This window comes from Coptis chinensis, unplaced genomic scaffold (assembly GCF_015680905.1).
Source record: "Coptis chinensis isolate HL-2020 unplaced genomic scaffold, ASM1568090v1 utg1828_pilon_pilon, whole genome shotgun sequence".
Lineage (NCBI taxonomy): Eukaryota > Viridiplantae > Streptophyta > Magnoliopsida > Ranunculales > Ranunculaceae > Coptis > Coptis chinensis.
Window position 1 is genome coordinate 114,177 of NW_028238117.1, and position 13,803 is coordinate 127,979.

Here is a 13,803-nt window from a genome sequence, read left to right on the forward strand (position 1 = left end):
CATTAGAAACAGAGAAGTTGCAATTGCACAAGGCGCCCATATTCTTTGATCCTTTCTCCTCTTGTCAAATCTAGGAAGCTCCTCTATTACTGCAATTGAAAGAATTAGCTGCATATCAGGTCCTATAATCCGCTCTCCATCTTCTAGGCTCACTGAGCCAAGCTGTGCGTTCTTGAATAGATTCATCAGATAACCAAGTCTTTGTCGTATTGAGTCCCCAACACCATCTGTCTCTCCAGAGATCAATGCCTACCATCCCTTCAATCCATCCTACATGTGGCTCTAATTCCTGCAGGCTGCAGTGCTCATTTCAGTCCACACCAAATTAAGAATTTCTTGTGATAGTTAATCAAAATGCCAGCTCTATTTCCACACTTTTTCCTCGTTTAACCAGAGAATTTGTCTTCTTTAGTTGGTAACTTGAACTTGGTAGCCTCTGCGATTTGAAGTTACCAAGTTACAATGCTATTGGTATGAGAAAAGGATCCGGATAATAGTACATCCCTACAAAGACAGATGTCAAGTTCCTTGAGGTTCTTCTTAGTCAAATCATAAATGAAAAACCGGTCTACATGCTGTACAAGAATTCTGTTCTGACCCGAGTAACTGTAGGCATCTACGCCGTGAGTTATCTGGAATTCAAAATTAATGCTATGAATCTTTGTCCATTGGCAGTAGTCCGTCACTCTATCGTTTGAAGTCCATATATCTAATTGCTTGTCCAGACACAGTTCAGTTATGCACAGATATCCTTTTACCTCTAACAAGTTTGCCAACTTTGTAAGAGGATTAATCATAGATGGAGCTTTTGTCATTCTGAATTTCTCTTTTACAACATCCATGGAGTAAATTACTGGCTCAGTTTGAAAACATGGTGCATCTAGATCATAACGAAATGAAAACCAATGTAATTCATTGTTCACCAATGTGTGAGATGGTACAGCATCCATACCCAAGAGCGGTGACGAAAAATACGTCCAATGAGTACTAGAACTAGTCTCCCCTGCACCTTCTTTACTGCTAGTATGGTGACTTGGTATTTTTAAAACGAAGCATGCAATAAAGCAGTCACATATTCCAAATACTTTATACTTTTCATTGAGTGACGATGCATCATGAACCAAAGCCCACTTGTACACAAAACTGGTAATTCTAGGAAGCCTTTTGCATTGGCGAGTCATGGGATTACAGACATACAGTTGTTCCAAATCAGTTTTGCTCCTCAATAGGAGTAAACCATTAGAAGAACCTACTAACCGAAATCTTTGATCCAACAATTCTTGGAACTGTATATGCAACTGGAATGTCTTCAGTCTGGGATCTTCCGCTTGTAAATTTATAGAGAGGTAACATTCCTCGTAACATTCGTTTCTGTAAGGTATTCCGTGGAACAGATGAAAGATAATGCATTCTTCAAGCGAACTCCAACGCTTGAGGTATGCACGCGTAAAGAAATTATGAGATATCAGGTTGAACCACAGTTTGCATACGCACTTCAATTTAATAATAAACTCTGGGGGAACTCTTAGTAATATGGTTGAGATGATTTCTTCTGGTAGGACTTGCATCTCTGCCATTAACTTCGTTCTAGTTTCTGTTAGGTTCAGATCCATTAAAGCCAACCAAAACGACAGACGAAACCGATCAAAGAAAATCAAACCGAACACAAGAAACGAAATAAAGCAAAATAAAACACAAAATATCAACTCGAAGCAAAAAGAAGTGAATTATAATGTCAAGAAGCCTCACACAAACACCAAACTATCTCCTGCAAATCAAACACACAATGGACTTTCAAACAACTGTGCTTCTAGGCTCTAGCACAAAACAGCACATCGAATGGGGTTAGTGCATATATAGGCACAAAACAGGCCCACAATCAAGAAACCGTGTAGGAGTTGGAAGCCTGCATATTTAACTAGGCCCTATATATATATATATATACAATCAAGTTTCAAACCGTGTAGGAGTTGGAAGCCTAACACAAATATGTTTCCATATACTAATCACATACACCCTGTTCTAGTAACTTTCTGTTTTAGTATTACTAAAGAAGGAGCGTTAATGAGTTGCTATCAAACTTGGTGAGCTTCTGGTTGTCAAACGTGGTATCAATGCATCATTGATCCTTGTAATAAAAAGGTTTGTAATGACTCCAGGAAACTTCTTGCATGTTAGAGCCCATGTGGGGCAGTGACTATACTTCTGAACAGGCGCAAGCATATCAGCCAGAATGTTATATGAAAGAACCCGAAATATTGCATGGAGTAGAGGCCTGGGAGTCACTGATGCACTCTCAGTTTGATCATCCGAGGACGACAAGTAACAGGGAATGACCTTGCACTCTCAGAATTGTTTTGTCCATGAAAAATCTATTACTTGACTCTCGATCCTAAGGCTAAGTCCAATCGTTTGGTGCGCCGATCCCACCAAACCACATTAGTATGGCCAGCACCAATTTAGTGGTGTCAAATGGGCCGGGCTAGGCTGGCCCGGCCCTCAAACAATAAAGCCCTCATGTTTTGAGGGCCGGACCAGCCCTACTCTCATTTACCTCGAGGTCGGGTCGGGTCGGGCTAATATTTAAATCTCTAAGCTTTTACCCGCCGCTCAACTCTCTGGGGAGGGCTTGAAGGGTCCGGCTTGAGGGCCAAACATGAGTGTCGGATACTATGTTATGCATTTGATTTATAAAATAAATTTAGAAACATTAGTTAAAAATAATAAAATCAAATGCACTTTACAATTGAACCTTCAAACTACTAAAAAAACTTGTTAAAGTTGTATTAGTCAATTGAGATCAATTAAATTCATTTTATAAAATATTATAATGAAATTATAAGGTTGGCAAACTTAATAGATAAACATTCTTTTAAGTGATTTTTAGCATATTAATGTTAAAATGAAATATATTGTAAAAAAATTTATTAAAATATATATAATAAATGTTGTCGGCATAATGAGGGTCGGGCTTAAAGGATGACTTAAGTTTCAAAGATAGTGCCCCTCCCTTCCCCAAAGCCTTTGAGGGCCATTTTGACACCCCTACACCAATGGCGGTATAGAAAGGAATATTTTTTTCAACATTCTCAAAAGCCATTTTATACCAATAGTGTTGGCGGGTTACCGTTTTGACAAAATATTTTATATTTCAGAACTTGGAAGTATTAAGCGGAATATCGGCATTTTGGAGTCCATAAAAAACACCCCTGCACCAATGGCGTAAGTGCAGTGAGGAACATATATATATATAGACTGCGTCTCATTTCAGTGTTATTTTTTAATAAATCTTTGAACAAAAAAATGTCTACCGTTATGCAGAAAATCAAAGATATCGAAGATGAGGTAACCATAATTTAATTATCACTTGTTGTTTGATGAAATGATTAATTTAATATTAATATTATTGAATGTGTAGATGGGAAGGACTCAAAAAAACAAAGCTACTGCTCATCATCTTGGGTTGTTAAAGGCCAAACTGGCAAAGTTAAGAAGGGAGCTTCTTGATCCACCAAGCAAAGGAGGTGGTGGTGCTGGTGAAGGCTTTGATGTTACTAAAAGTGGTGATTCCAGGGTTGGTCTTGTTGGATTCCCTTCAGTTGGCAAGTCCACTCTTCTCAATAAATTAACTGGAACATTCTCAGAGGTATGTTTTACTCCACAACATACTTATAAAGCTAACATTTAGTTGATTACGCAATAAAGATAAGTTCTTTATGGTTACTTACTTACTTTAAGTCTGGGGCGTTTTGGCTGGTATTGAACTATTGATATTTTCTTCGGGTGCAGGTTGCTTCCTATGAGTTTACTACCTTAACTTGCATTCCGGGAGTTATTACATACAGAGGAGCTAAAATCCAGGTACCTTTCATTTTTCCATATGTTTATGTAGTTTATAGCCGTGCTTGTGAATGCAAATGGATCTATATGCGCCACAAAGCTAATAAGAGAATGCAGGTGCCGACTAGCAAAGTCGGTAAAACCTTTGGGTGATGATACCAGAGGTCTGGGGCTCGAACCCCGCCAGCATCAAAGAGTTACTGATCTCATTTAAAACAGGCTTACCAATTAAAAAAAAAAAAAAAAAAAGCTAATAAGATTGATATACTAAATTGTTGTAATGCTAGTGTTCAGTAAGGGGATTTAAAAGTTGATTTTAGACAGTCAATCTATAGAGGATTGAATTTCTTTATGTAGTTTTTGGCCAATCTATCCAAGGAGTACAGAAGGGATGTCCACTGTAGGCACATAGTTTGAAAGCAAACTGTTCTAACCCCTTTGAAAGCTGCTCCCCTACTCGAATTCTTGTGGTTTAAATGTTTAATATGTGGATAAATGTATTATTTGGCACTTGTTCATTAAAAAATAGTTTCATTTTTTCCTCCTAAAATTGTTCTTTTGGAGATCTGTGTTCAATCTTTTTCCAACTTCTTCATGGCAGTTATTGGATCTTCCTGGGATTATTGAGGGTGCAAAAGATGGGAAGGGTAGAGGAAGGCAGGTAATTGATCTTTACATTATTGTACCTTGCAAGCTTGACCTTTATTTCCATTGTTAACAGGTTTTGTACTGCATTAACAATCTACGTTAGGATCACTAGTGAACTTTATCTGGGCTGCACACTTGCGCAATGTCTATTTGGTCTTTGTGCACCATGTTAACCAAACATGGTTTACTGAGTTATCTTGCAACTGTTATTAGTGTCGCTGTTAGTGTTGTTACTACTGTTGTTACTGGTTCCCTACTGACTTGTCATGCTGTAGGATGGGTCTGGATTATAAATCGTGTGAGCAGATTTTGGAAACTATCGTTGTATACACTTACATGCCATGTGAATATTAAGTTGGGGATACGTTAGTTTTGAGATAGGATCCTTCATTCCTTTGCCTTTCATAACATCCAAAACCAGCTGGTCTAGTGGTCTGTCAAGAGTAAGAACCATTGTCCGAAAAAACACATCTAAGCCCCAAGGCCAGCGCCTCTGCCAAAAGGGGAAAAATGGGTTTTGGTGATAGAAGTTTGTGATTTCTAATAGAATTAGGTGTTTTAGTGCTGAAAACGTAACCTAATAGGGAACTTCAATCTTTAAAGAAGTTATGAGGGGTTAAGTCGTTGGCAAAAGTAATATATATATATATATATATATATATATATATATATAAGCCTAAATAAAATAAAAGGCTTAAGGCGTGCCTTGATGCTGAAGCCTCGGTGCATTTTTTGAAACCTGTGGAAGTGAATTTGCATTATTTTGTAAAAGGATCAGTATGTCCAGTGTAGCTCATGGTGGTGATCTTCCTGTAAACAGGGAATTTTTCTTTCTGGCTGAGAGTTATATTTGTTTTCTTGTCTGGTTCTTAGAGTTAATGATACCTACTCTGTACTCTTTTCATGTCTAATCTGATACTAGCGCCGACTTGTTAAATCTGTTCTGACATTGTACTGAAGGTGATTACCTTCTGGATCATCTATATAAAAGTGGCACTTGCAGTTCACACAGTTTTTAAAGTTGCTTGTAGTTATTGTAATCAAGCTTTGTGTTTTAAGCTTTTGGAAGTAGAAAACTTATGCAAGATGTAACGACTTTGGCTTGTAGGTTATCAGTACTGCTAGGACCTGCAATTGTATACTTATTGTTCTTGATGCAATAAAGCCAATAACTCACAAGCGTCTAATAGAGAAGGAGCTTGAGGGATTCGGCATAAGGTACTTTTTCGATGTTAACGATGTTCTGTTACATTTGTTCTTGCCCAATCTCCCAAAATAATAATAGCTTGATATACTTATACGGTATCTTTTTTTTGGCTTTCTCAATGTTAAAAAAAAAATTATCTTATTTTTGAACTATGCGTACAACAGATTAAACAAGGAACCTCCTAATCTGACCTTCCGTAAGAAAGAGAAGGGAGGACTAAATTTTACATCAACAGTGACAACTACACACTTAGATCTGGAAACGGTGAAGGCAATATGTGGTGAATACAGAATTCACAATGCCGATGTCTCTCTCCGGTATGATGCTACTGCCGACGACCTCATAGATGTCATTGAAGGTAGTAGAGTTTATATACCCTGCATCTATGTTGTCAACAAGATTGATCAGATTACTCTTGAAGAACTGGAGATTCTGGATAAACTTCCTCATTACTGTCCAGTTAGGTAATTTTCTTGTTGAGTATTCTATGTGTTAGTCATTGTTTTACATGTATTTTTCTCATTGTTCATAAACTTTCATGCATCTGATATGATGGCCCTGCTTGTTTGCACATCAAATGTAAGTGAAAGTTCCCCACTCCAAATGCCCACTAAAAACCAGACAAGTCCTTAGTTTGGATGTCTTGCTAGGTAGGCCGACCACCAAGATACACGCACTGTGAGAGAACTATAGAAGATCCACACACTGATAGTTACATTCCAGAACTGTAAAAAATATTTGGCCATATTTTTGTGCCTATTTAGAAAAAGATTCTAACAGTAGGATCACATACTTGGATGATAAAAATGATTCAACCATTTTACCTCTTGTACATGGTGCCTTGAATTTAGTCAATTTACCCATTAAACATAATTTTTCCGAAGATGTAACCTTTTGTAACATCTGGCTTCCCACTTTACCCATTATGCTTAATTCCATAGGTTTTGTGTGATTGTTCTTGCAGTGCTCATTTGGAATGGAACCTTGATGGCGTTCTAGAGAAGATATGGGAATATCTGGACCTAACTCGCATATACACAAAGCCCAAGGGGATGAATCCAGACTATGAAGACCCGGTAATCCTGTCATCAAAGCACAGGACCGTTGAGGATTTCTGCAGCAGGATTCACAAAGATATGCTTAAACAATTTAAATTGTGAGTAATCCATCCCAGCTCTTTTTTTCCCTCTCTTCTTTCTGCGCATGTCCATTTTTATGTAATATTCAAAGTTAAAAAATCATAACTGAAAAAGCTCTAGCCGAGGTCTGTACTGTCATCCTGTGGGAGTGGCTTGTATTCATTATCTTTAAGCCTACCATTATATAGATGGGGCCCCTCATCTCCTTCAAGGTCCAAGGTGATCTTGTCATTCGATGACCATATTTGAACGTAACCATCTCTTGTTTTTATTTTTTATTTTGTACTTTTACACTTCTCATGTATTGATATTAGAATGTATTGACTTCACCAGGATTTGTTTGCGGGTATGCATGTGTGTGTGTGTGTGTGTGTGTTTTGGTTTTTTATCCTTTCTGATTATCCTTCTTTGGCTCATAGAACCCCTATTGTTGTTGTCAAACTGCAGTGCCTTGGTTTGGGGCTCAAGCGTGAAACATAGACCCCAAAGAGTGGGAAGGGTAAGTTTTCTTTTGACTCGACCCATTTGACATGTTTATTCTTGACTAGTTCATTTTTTTTCCCCTTCTCAACTTTATGCATTATTCTTTACTTAGTAATGACACGTTTGAAACTCTTTCCAGGAGCACGAGTTAGAAGATGAGGACGTGGTTCAGATAATTAAGAAGGTGTGATTATGGAACATTGAGAATTGTCATTTACTGTGATGGCATTCCAGAGACGGGGATGATAATTTCCGAAGATTCAAATTCGAGACACAAGGGTCCTGTCAGGGAAGAAGTACTATTACGAGTATAGTTGTTTGTTTAGGCTTTGCTGTAGTCATTGGGTATTTGAATATGCTATTCGAGTATGTTTTGAGTATGTTCTGTACCATGCCTATCAAGAAGATTGAGCTGATTGCACTTTTTAAGTCAGACTCACAGCCTGAAGTCTTGAGTAGAACACAAAGAATAATGAACCTCAACAGCTTTATCTATGCCCTGTAGAAAATGGAAATGTGCTGCTAGTGACTTTTTTATTTGGGTAAATGTGAGTGACTCTTGGTTTCTGGTTACTAGCTATTGTTGTACTATTTAGATGTGTAATGGGCAGACTTCATTTTACAACGGAATTGAGATGTTCTGTTATAATGTGGCAATGCGTTTGACACTTGAGTTGCCCTTGGAAACTACTAAATGATCAAGTATGACAATGAGTGCCGAAACAACACATATAGGTACAATTGGCACTTGTTACAGATCATCCCTTGAAGCCTCACATATTCACATTTACATTAAATGGTCTCAGATAATTCAGTAGGCAATGAACAGAACTACCCTCAGGTGTAAGCCGTAGGATCTTCACACTGTAAATTTATCCTCTTAGACTCAAGCAGTAGTGTGTAATAGTTTGTGTTATTTTCAAATTATATCAAAATTAATCGTCTGGGTGTTACACGCTTACATCCCAGGTGCTATGAACTGGCCAACAATCTAGACTTCACCCCAACGTTGTAATATAATACAGGTTTTTAAAGATGAATATGTTGGCTTGCATGCTTGGTGCACCTCCTTGCATTATGGTGTTTTTCTTTCCCCCCTACGTTCCTCAGTGTCAGATAGCTATTGTAGTAACTGGTGAAAGAAGGGGAATCAAAGTTCAAAGTTCAGTCCTACAACAATTTTGAGTCTATCATTCAGGTGGACTCGACCAAACTACATTACGCATCAATTTATGAACCATATATAACAGTTGAGATCTCTGTACAAGTTAACAATGAGAAACAACACAAGTAGATTTTGACGTTATGAACAGTGCTAACCAAACCTCTGGCTAGGATTATGAAGCCTAACCGGGAAGTATAGCAATTATCTCTCTCAAATGTCTGTTGTCTTTATTATTTTATTAGTAGGTCCTCCCTTATTTTCTTCCGAAGCAAAAGTATAACATCCCTGTGAGTACGTTGAAAATCGCTGCTTGAACAACTGTAGCACCACCTTGTACAAACACATCTGTAAAAGTTCAGTTAACAGTCTACTAAGCCTTCTCTGGCATCAGGTTATCGAAAAATAAAAGAAGCCTTCTCTGGCATCTTTTTCCGTTTTGAAACTAGAATCCTATGTATTGTGTGTAACGAGCATAAGCTTCAGATTTCATGCCAATTGGAGCCCGGGTAACATAATCTGGAAGGTCAAATGCATCTACAAGTTCCTTGGCAGCATTTCTCACTTGGTAACTCAGGTACTCCGTCAGCTTGTGGATTGCCTGCACATAGAAAAGAAAGGTACTTTAAAATAAAAAAACAAGCCAGGGAAAGGTTACTCTCGAATAAATACACAGAACCACAAACAAGAGTTGTGTATTTTAGTTATCCTCTAACACTTTAACACGGTCGCTATTCCATGAGAATATTCGATCCTCACTTTTAGAATGAATGTAATTGTTAGTGGAAACAGATCCAATAAATTCACTTAGGAGAACTCATGGGCCAGATAGCTGAAAGGATGAATTTATTCATCCATTCATCCAATATGGGTGTGTTCAAGTCTGTCCATTCCTCAGTTAAATTTTATTTTATATTACTACTTGAAGGTACTTTATAGTATTACAAAAAATTCTTCCAGTATCAGGAGAGATCATTAGGAAATGACACATGTTGTGCATGTATTGGGATATGCCTGGTTATGCTAACTATGTAGCACAACTCTGGTCTAGAGGGGTGTAATCATGAGTTATAAGTCATATAACCCTTTCCGATATTGTAGTATTAGAGTCAAATTTGTTTGTGGCTTACCTTTGCTTTATTTGGAGCCACATAATCTACATTGCGATATGTCCCAATGTCGTTCCAGATCCGGTCAAGGGCATATAGATCACACACAAGCTTTAAAACAGCACGGGTGCTGCCATCAGGACAGCTGCAACAGAAATAAGAATCTAATTATACTCGAGTTCACTAAATAAAATGGCAACTATGAGAATTGTCACCCAAAAGCACCTTTCTACAGCTTCAATAAACTTTGCAAGGATGACTGATTCAATATGAGACTCTGCAAGTGTCAATATATGGTTTAAGCATCTGTTCCAAGCACCAAAGCTTCCAAGAGTCTTACTGTGCTTGCGTAAGCGTCCAACAACACTTTGAAGCAAACGAGATGTTCGATACTGCAAAGAGAATATACATAAAACCGTGAGCATGAGAGTATTCCTTATATGATGGTAACTGAATGTTAGAAACTAATTACCCTGAAAGCATCCAACTGAAATTTGGGATCACGTAAATGGTCTTCACCTTCCCAACGAGCAGTTACTGGGTTTGGCTGAGCAAGATATGTACCCATAGACTCTCTTAAGTAGTTCCATGTTACTGCTAACGTCCCACCCTGAAACTTCTCCTTGTATTGCTTCAAGAGGTCAATTGAAACCTGCATTAAAAGTACAGAAAGTTCACAAATTTTTTTTAATGTGAATGTTCTCATGCCCAAACTAGCAGAGGAGGAAACGCCTATGGACTAGGGAATTTGCCAACCTGCTGCAGAAGAACAGTATTGTCTCCTTCAAATGTTTGAAATATGTCATGATCATTTCGTAAGCTGCCAAACCGATTGACAGCAGCATACCCATGGCCTCCACATGCTTCTCTGCAAACACTCAATGACTTAGCTGTATAAGATGTAACATAAGCCTTGAGACCAGCGGAAAGAGCATGAACGTCAGCCACTACTTGTTCATCATGAGACTTCTTCATTTCAGAATACTTCTCCACCAAATACGAAGTTGTGAAGTGGAAACCATAAGTTGAAGCTAGCATAGGCATGAGCTTGTGCTGATGAGACTGGTAATCCAGTATACTGATCTCTGGCTCCTTTGGTGGACCAAATTGTTGTCGCAGAAGAGAATAACGTACCGCAATTGTAAGAGCAATCTTAAGGACACCAACTGAAGAATATGCAAGGCTCACCCTTCCACCAACAAGTTCACCTAGTGTGGCAGCAAATCTTTTACCAATAGATGGGAGGCTACTGGTATATTTCCCATCCCGGGAAACATCTCCAAATCGATTAAGTAGATTGTCTCGAGGAATTCTCACAGAATGGAACCTCAATGCCCCATTATCAACTCCATTGAGGCCAACTTTATGGCCACAGTCGTGTATCTCTACTCCTGAAAGTGTTTGATGTGTCGTCATGTCTCTTATCGGGACAATAAATGCATGGATACCCATGTCAGAAATGCCTTTGATGTCATGGGTTAATAAGAGCCTTGCAAAAACTGTTGCAAACTTCCCGTGAACTGCAGCATTGCCTATCCACCATTTGATGGCTCCATCAATCGGCGTGTCAATAATGAATTCATCTGTGATTGGATCAAATGTTGCTGTTGTTTGGAGACCTTGTACATTTGAGCCTTTCAAGTGGAAACAAACAACAAAGTTTAGCCTCAACCCAAGTTTAGCATTAATTTCAAGGACAAAGAAGTGAATCACCGAGCTACCAACAAAAAATCAATGGTTAAGGAAAAGGAAAAGAAGAACAAATCAAATTGTAGAATGCTAAAATAAAAGGTTTCAGGAAAAATAAGAAAGGTCTAGAGAAAGCTCACCGTGATGAAGTTCTGTCATGGCAAAACAACCCGGATACTCCATATTGTCAATCTTGTCGAAGTATTTATCTCTGTGTTTTTTGTTCCTAGGTTGATCACAGTACCTCCCCAAAGACTGCAGAATAAGTATCTACATTAGAATGACTATAAAAAAGGAGGACAAGGAGAAAGCCGCAGCAAAGCAGGTCCATTTCTTCCTTTTTCAATTATATATATCATATGACCCCTTGAAGTCTGCTTTCTGTACTTACACAGACAAACAAGAGAATTCACCACTCATCATGGACGTACTTTACGTTCTACCAATTTTTTCTCTCCTACTGACATGAGCCAAGTTTAAGGCAGATTAGTCCTTCATGGTACTGCACAATGAAGAACTACTAGCTACATCATCCAACCAGTGACTCCACTACTTACTATGTATCAGTACGTTACAGGCCAGTATTTGGAGGGTGTGAGGGAGTAATATTCATATCTAATGAATATTAGACACGTGTCCAGCATAAACAGAAATACCACACCGACCTCATGTCAACGTCCTCAAAGCTCACTTCATAAGCAGCTCGCCTCATGTAGATGGTCTACTTCAGCTTGCTCCAGGATAACGTAGGTCGAACAGACGATCTCACGCAGAACGCCTCGACTTATGACATCATCTCTTATCCATATGCAATCATTACCGAAGGTGTACTTTCACAAACCACTGCCGCAAGCTACTAATCACTGCCACCAGCTACTGACCACTGCCGCAAGCTACTTGCCCAGACTACTAATCCCCATCATCACAGCAGACCTATAAAGACAGGTCTCGCACGCCTCCTTAATCGAGACCCCACGTTTGTGGTACACTTTACACGTGGTGGGCGAGGATTCACTCTCAACATCTATAAATACCCCTCCTATGAACTACGCCAAACCTGATTCTTCTCTCCCCTCAGAATGGAGAGCAAGATACGTAGGCAGTTCGCTCCCAAGCCGAACTCGGTCCCTTCTATCATCCATTCCAGTTCCCATTCAACTGTGTATGTAAAGGAAAGCTGAATCACGCCTTTACAGAGGGCTCATCAAGTAGACACCCAAAAGAGAGTGGCGTGTCCCCAATTCAACAACAGGGCCTGAACCGAAGGGTGTTGCCAGCCGAAACCATTTTCCCTAAATCAAGACAACCTTAACTGAAGGGTCTTTGCTACAGTGAAACCTTATTGCCTAAATTAAAATAAAAATTTGGCACATTATTTCAACCATATTAATCTCAACCATATTAATCTCAAGCAAATAAATAAAAAATCATACCAATTAATTTATCAATCAATACGAAATACAAACAACTAAGAGAATTAATAAGTACCTGTATTGCACCCCCATCTTAATCCCAAGTGACATATCTACACTACCAACAGCTTCAAGAATAGCAAAATACTTAGCAGGATCATCAGAAATATATTTGAAAGGTCTGATTCCAGCTTCCTTAACAACACCACAAAGTTGTTTCATACAAAGCTCTCTATGATCACTCATGGAAATCTCCACTGGTGTTTGAAGATCAGGTCTAGAGTTAAAATACTCAAAGACTCTTTCTTGAATCTCTCTGTTCTTCCCTCTCATGTACTTTGATAAAAGAGATGTGTCCACTTTAATGATGTTCTTCACCTTGCTGGCACATGTTACTAACTCAACATGGTTCTGGTACTGCAATGGTATGCATGGTGTTATATGTAATGATAGACGTTGGATTCTTCTTTGAACAAGATCATCTTCTTTAACAGTTGACTTGGGTTTTGAGTTGTCCATTTTTTTTTAGAGAGTTGTTGGAGGTTTTGAGGATGAAGAAAGAAAGTTGATATGAAATGTTGTGAAGTTACGTACAAGGACTTTAAAGTTAGTTAGTTCTGGTTTATTATATGGCGCGAGAGCTGACGTGGTGAGTTGGAGTATATGCACGTGTCGGAAGGTGAGTGGGTAATGGCAGTTGGTCTGTTGGGAAACGGGATAGCGATGAGGTTCCCCATCATCTGCTTTCAATGAAAATGGGATAAGGGGTGACTACTGGATCAGTGGGTCAAAAAAGACAGGGATATCCTCATATGGAATTCGTCCCGAGATCGTTGGATGTGTGATCTAACAGTCCGAAAATAAAAACAAACTCACATTTAATGGTCTCGAAACTTTTGTTCCTATAAGAATATTCTCGTGATAGCCCATGCCAAAAGTCAAAGAAGATGATGTGAGTTTGTTTTTGAGAGTTCCGAGACCATTGGATGTGTGATCTAACAGTCCGAAAATCAAAAACAAAAAAAAAAGAGAGAATATGAGTTTGATTTTGATTTTCGGACTATTAGATCACACATCCAACGATTTTGTCCCTATGAGGATATCCTCGGGGTGA

At 38.7% G+C, this 13,803-nt stretch overlaps 2 protein-coding genes across 2 annotated transcripts; one reads left to right on the forward strand and one right to left on the reverse strand.

Annotated features, from left to right (window-relative positions):
* Nucleotides 1-3,229: 3,229 nt before the first annotated feature.
* Nucleotides 3,230-7,890, forward strand: LOC147473750 (GTP-binding protein-like protein). Its single transcript, XM_086587064.1, has 9 exons — nt 3,230-3,345; nt 3,419-3,646; nt 3,790-3,861; nt 4,442-4,501; nt 5,597-5,706; nt 5,860-6,159; nt 6,660-6,851; nt 7,282-7,333; nt 7,457-7,890. The coding sequence occupies exons 1-9, from the start codon at nt 3,304-3,306 to the stop codon at nt 7,505-7,507; spliced, it is 1,107 nt and encodes a 368-aa protein (XP_086443190.1). The 5' UTR covers nt 3,230-3,303; the 3' UTR covers nt 7,508-7,890.
* Nucleotides 7,891-8,487: 597 nt separating this feature from the next.
* Nucleotides 8,488-13,297, reverse strand: ACX2 (acyl-CoA oxidase 2). The gene is given in 8 exon segments (XM_086587054.1): nt 8,488-9,080; nt 9,610-9,733; nt 9,814-9,980; nt 10,061-10,240; nt 10,345-11,222; nt 11,418-11,501; nt 11,504-11,532; nt 12,766-13,297. Coding segments are annotated over 8 exon segments (2,061 nt in total). The 5' UTR covers nt 13,209-13,297; the 3' UTR covers nt 8,488-8,924.
* Nucleotides 13,298-13,803: the final 506 nt, after the last annotated feature.

What these genes read in the sequence shown, in the direction of transcription:
- LOC147473750 (XM_086587064.1), top strand. Translation starts at nt 3,304, where the DNA reads ATGTCTACCGTTATGCAGAAAATCAAAGATATCGAAGATGAG. An exon ending in TCAAAGATATCGAAGATGAG is followed by an intron (nt 3,346 to 3,418) that starts GTAACCATAATT and finishes TTGAATGTGTAG; the next exon opens with ATGGGAAGGACTCAAAAAAA. An exon ending in CTTGAGGGATTCGGCATAAG is followed by an intron (nt 5,707 to 5,859) that starts GTACTTTTTCGA and finishes TGCGTACAACAG; the next exon opens with ATTAAACAAGGAACCTCCTA.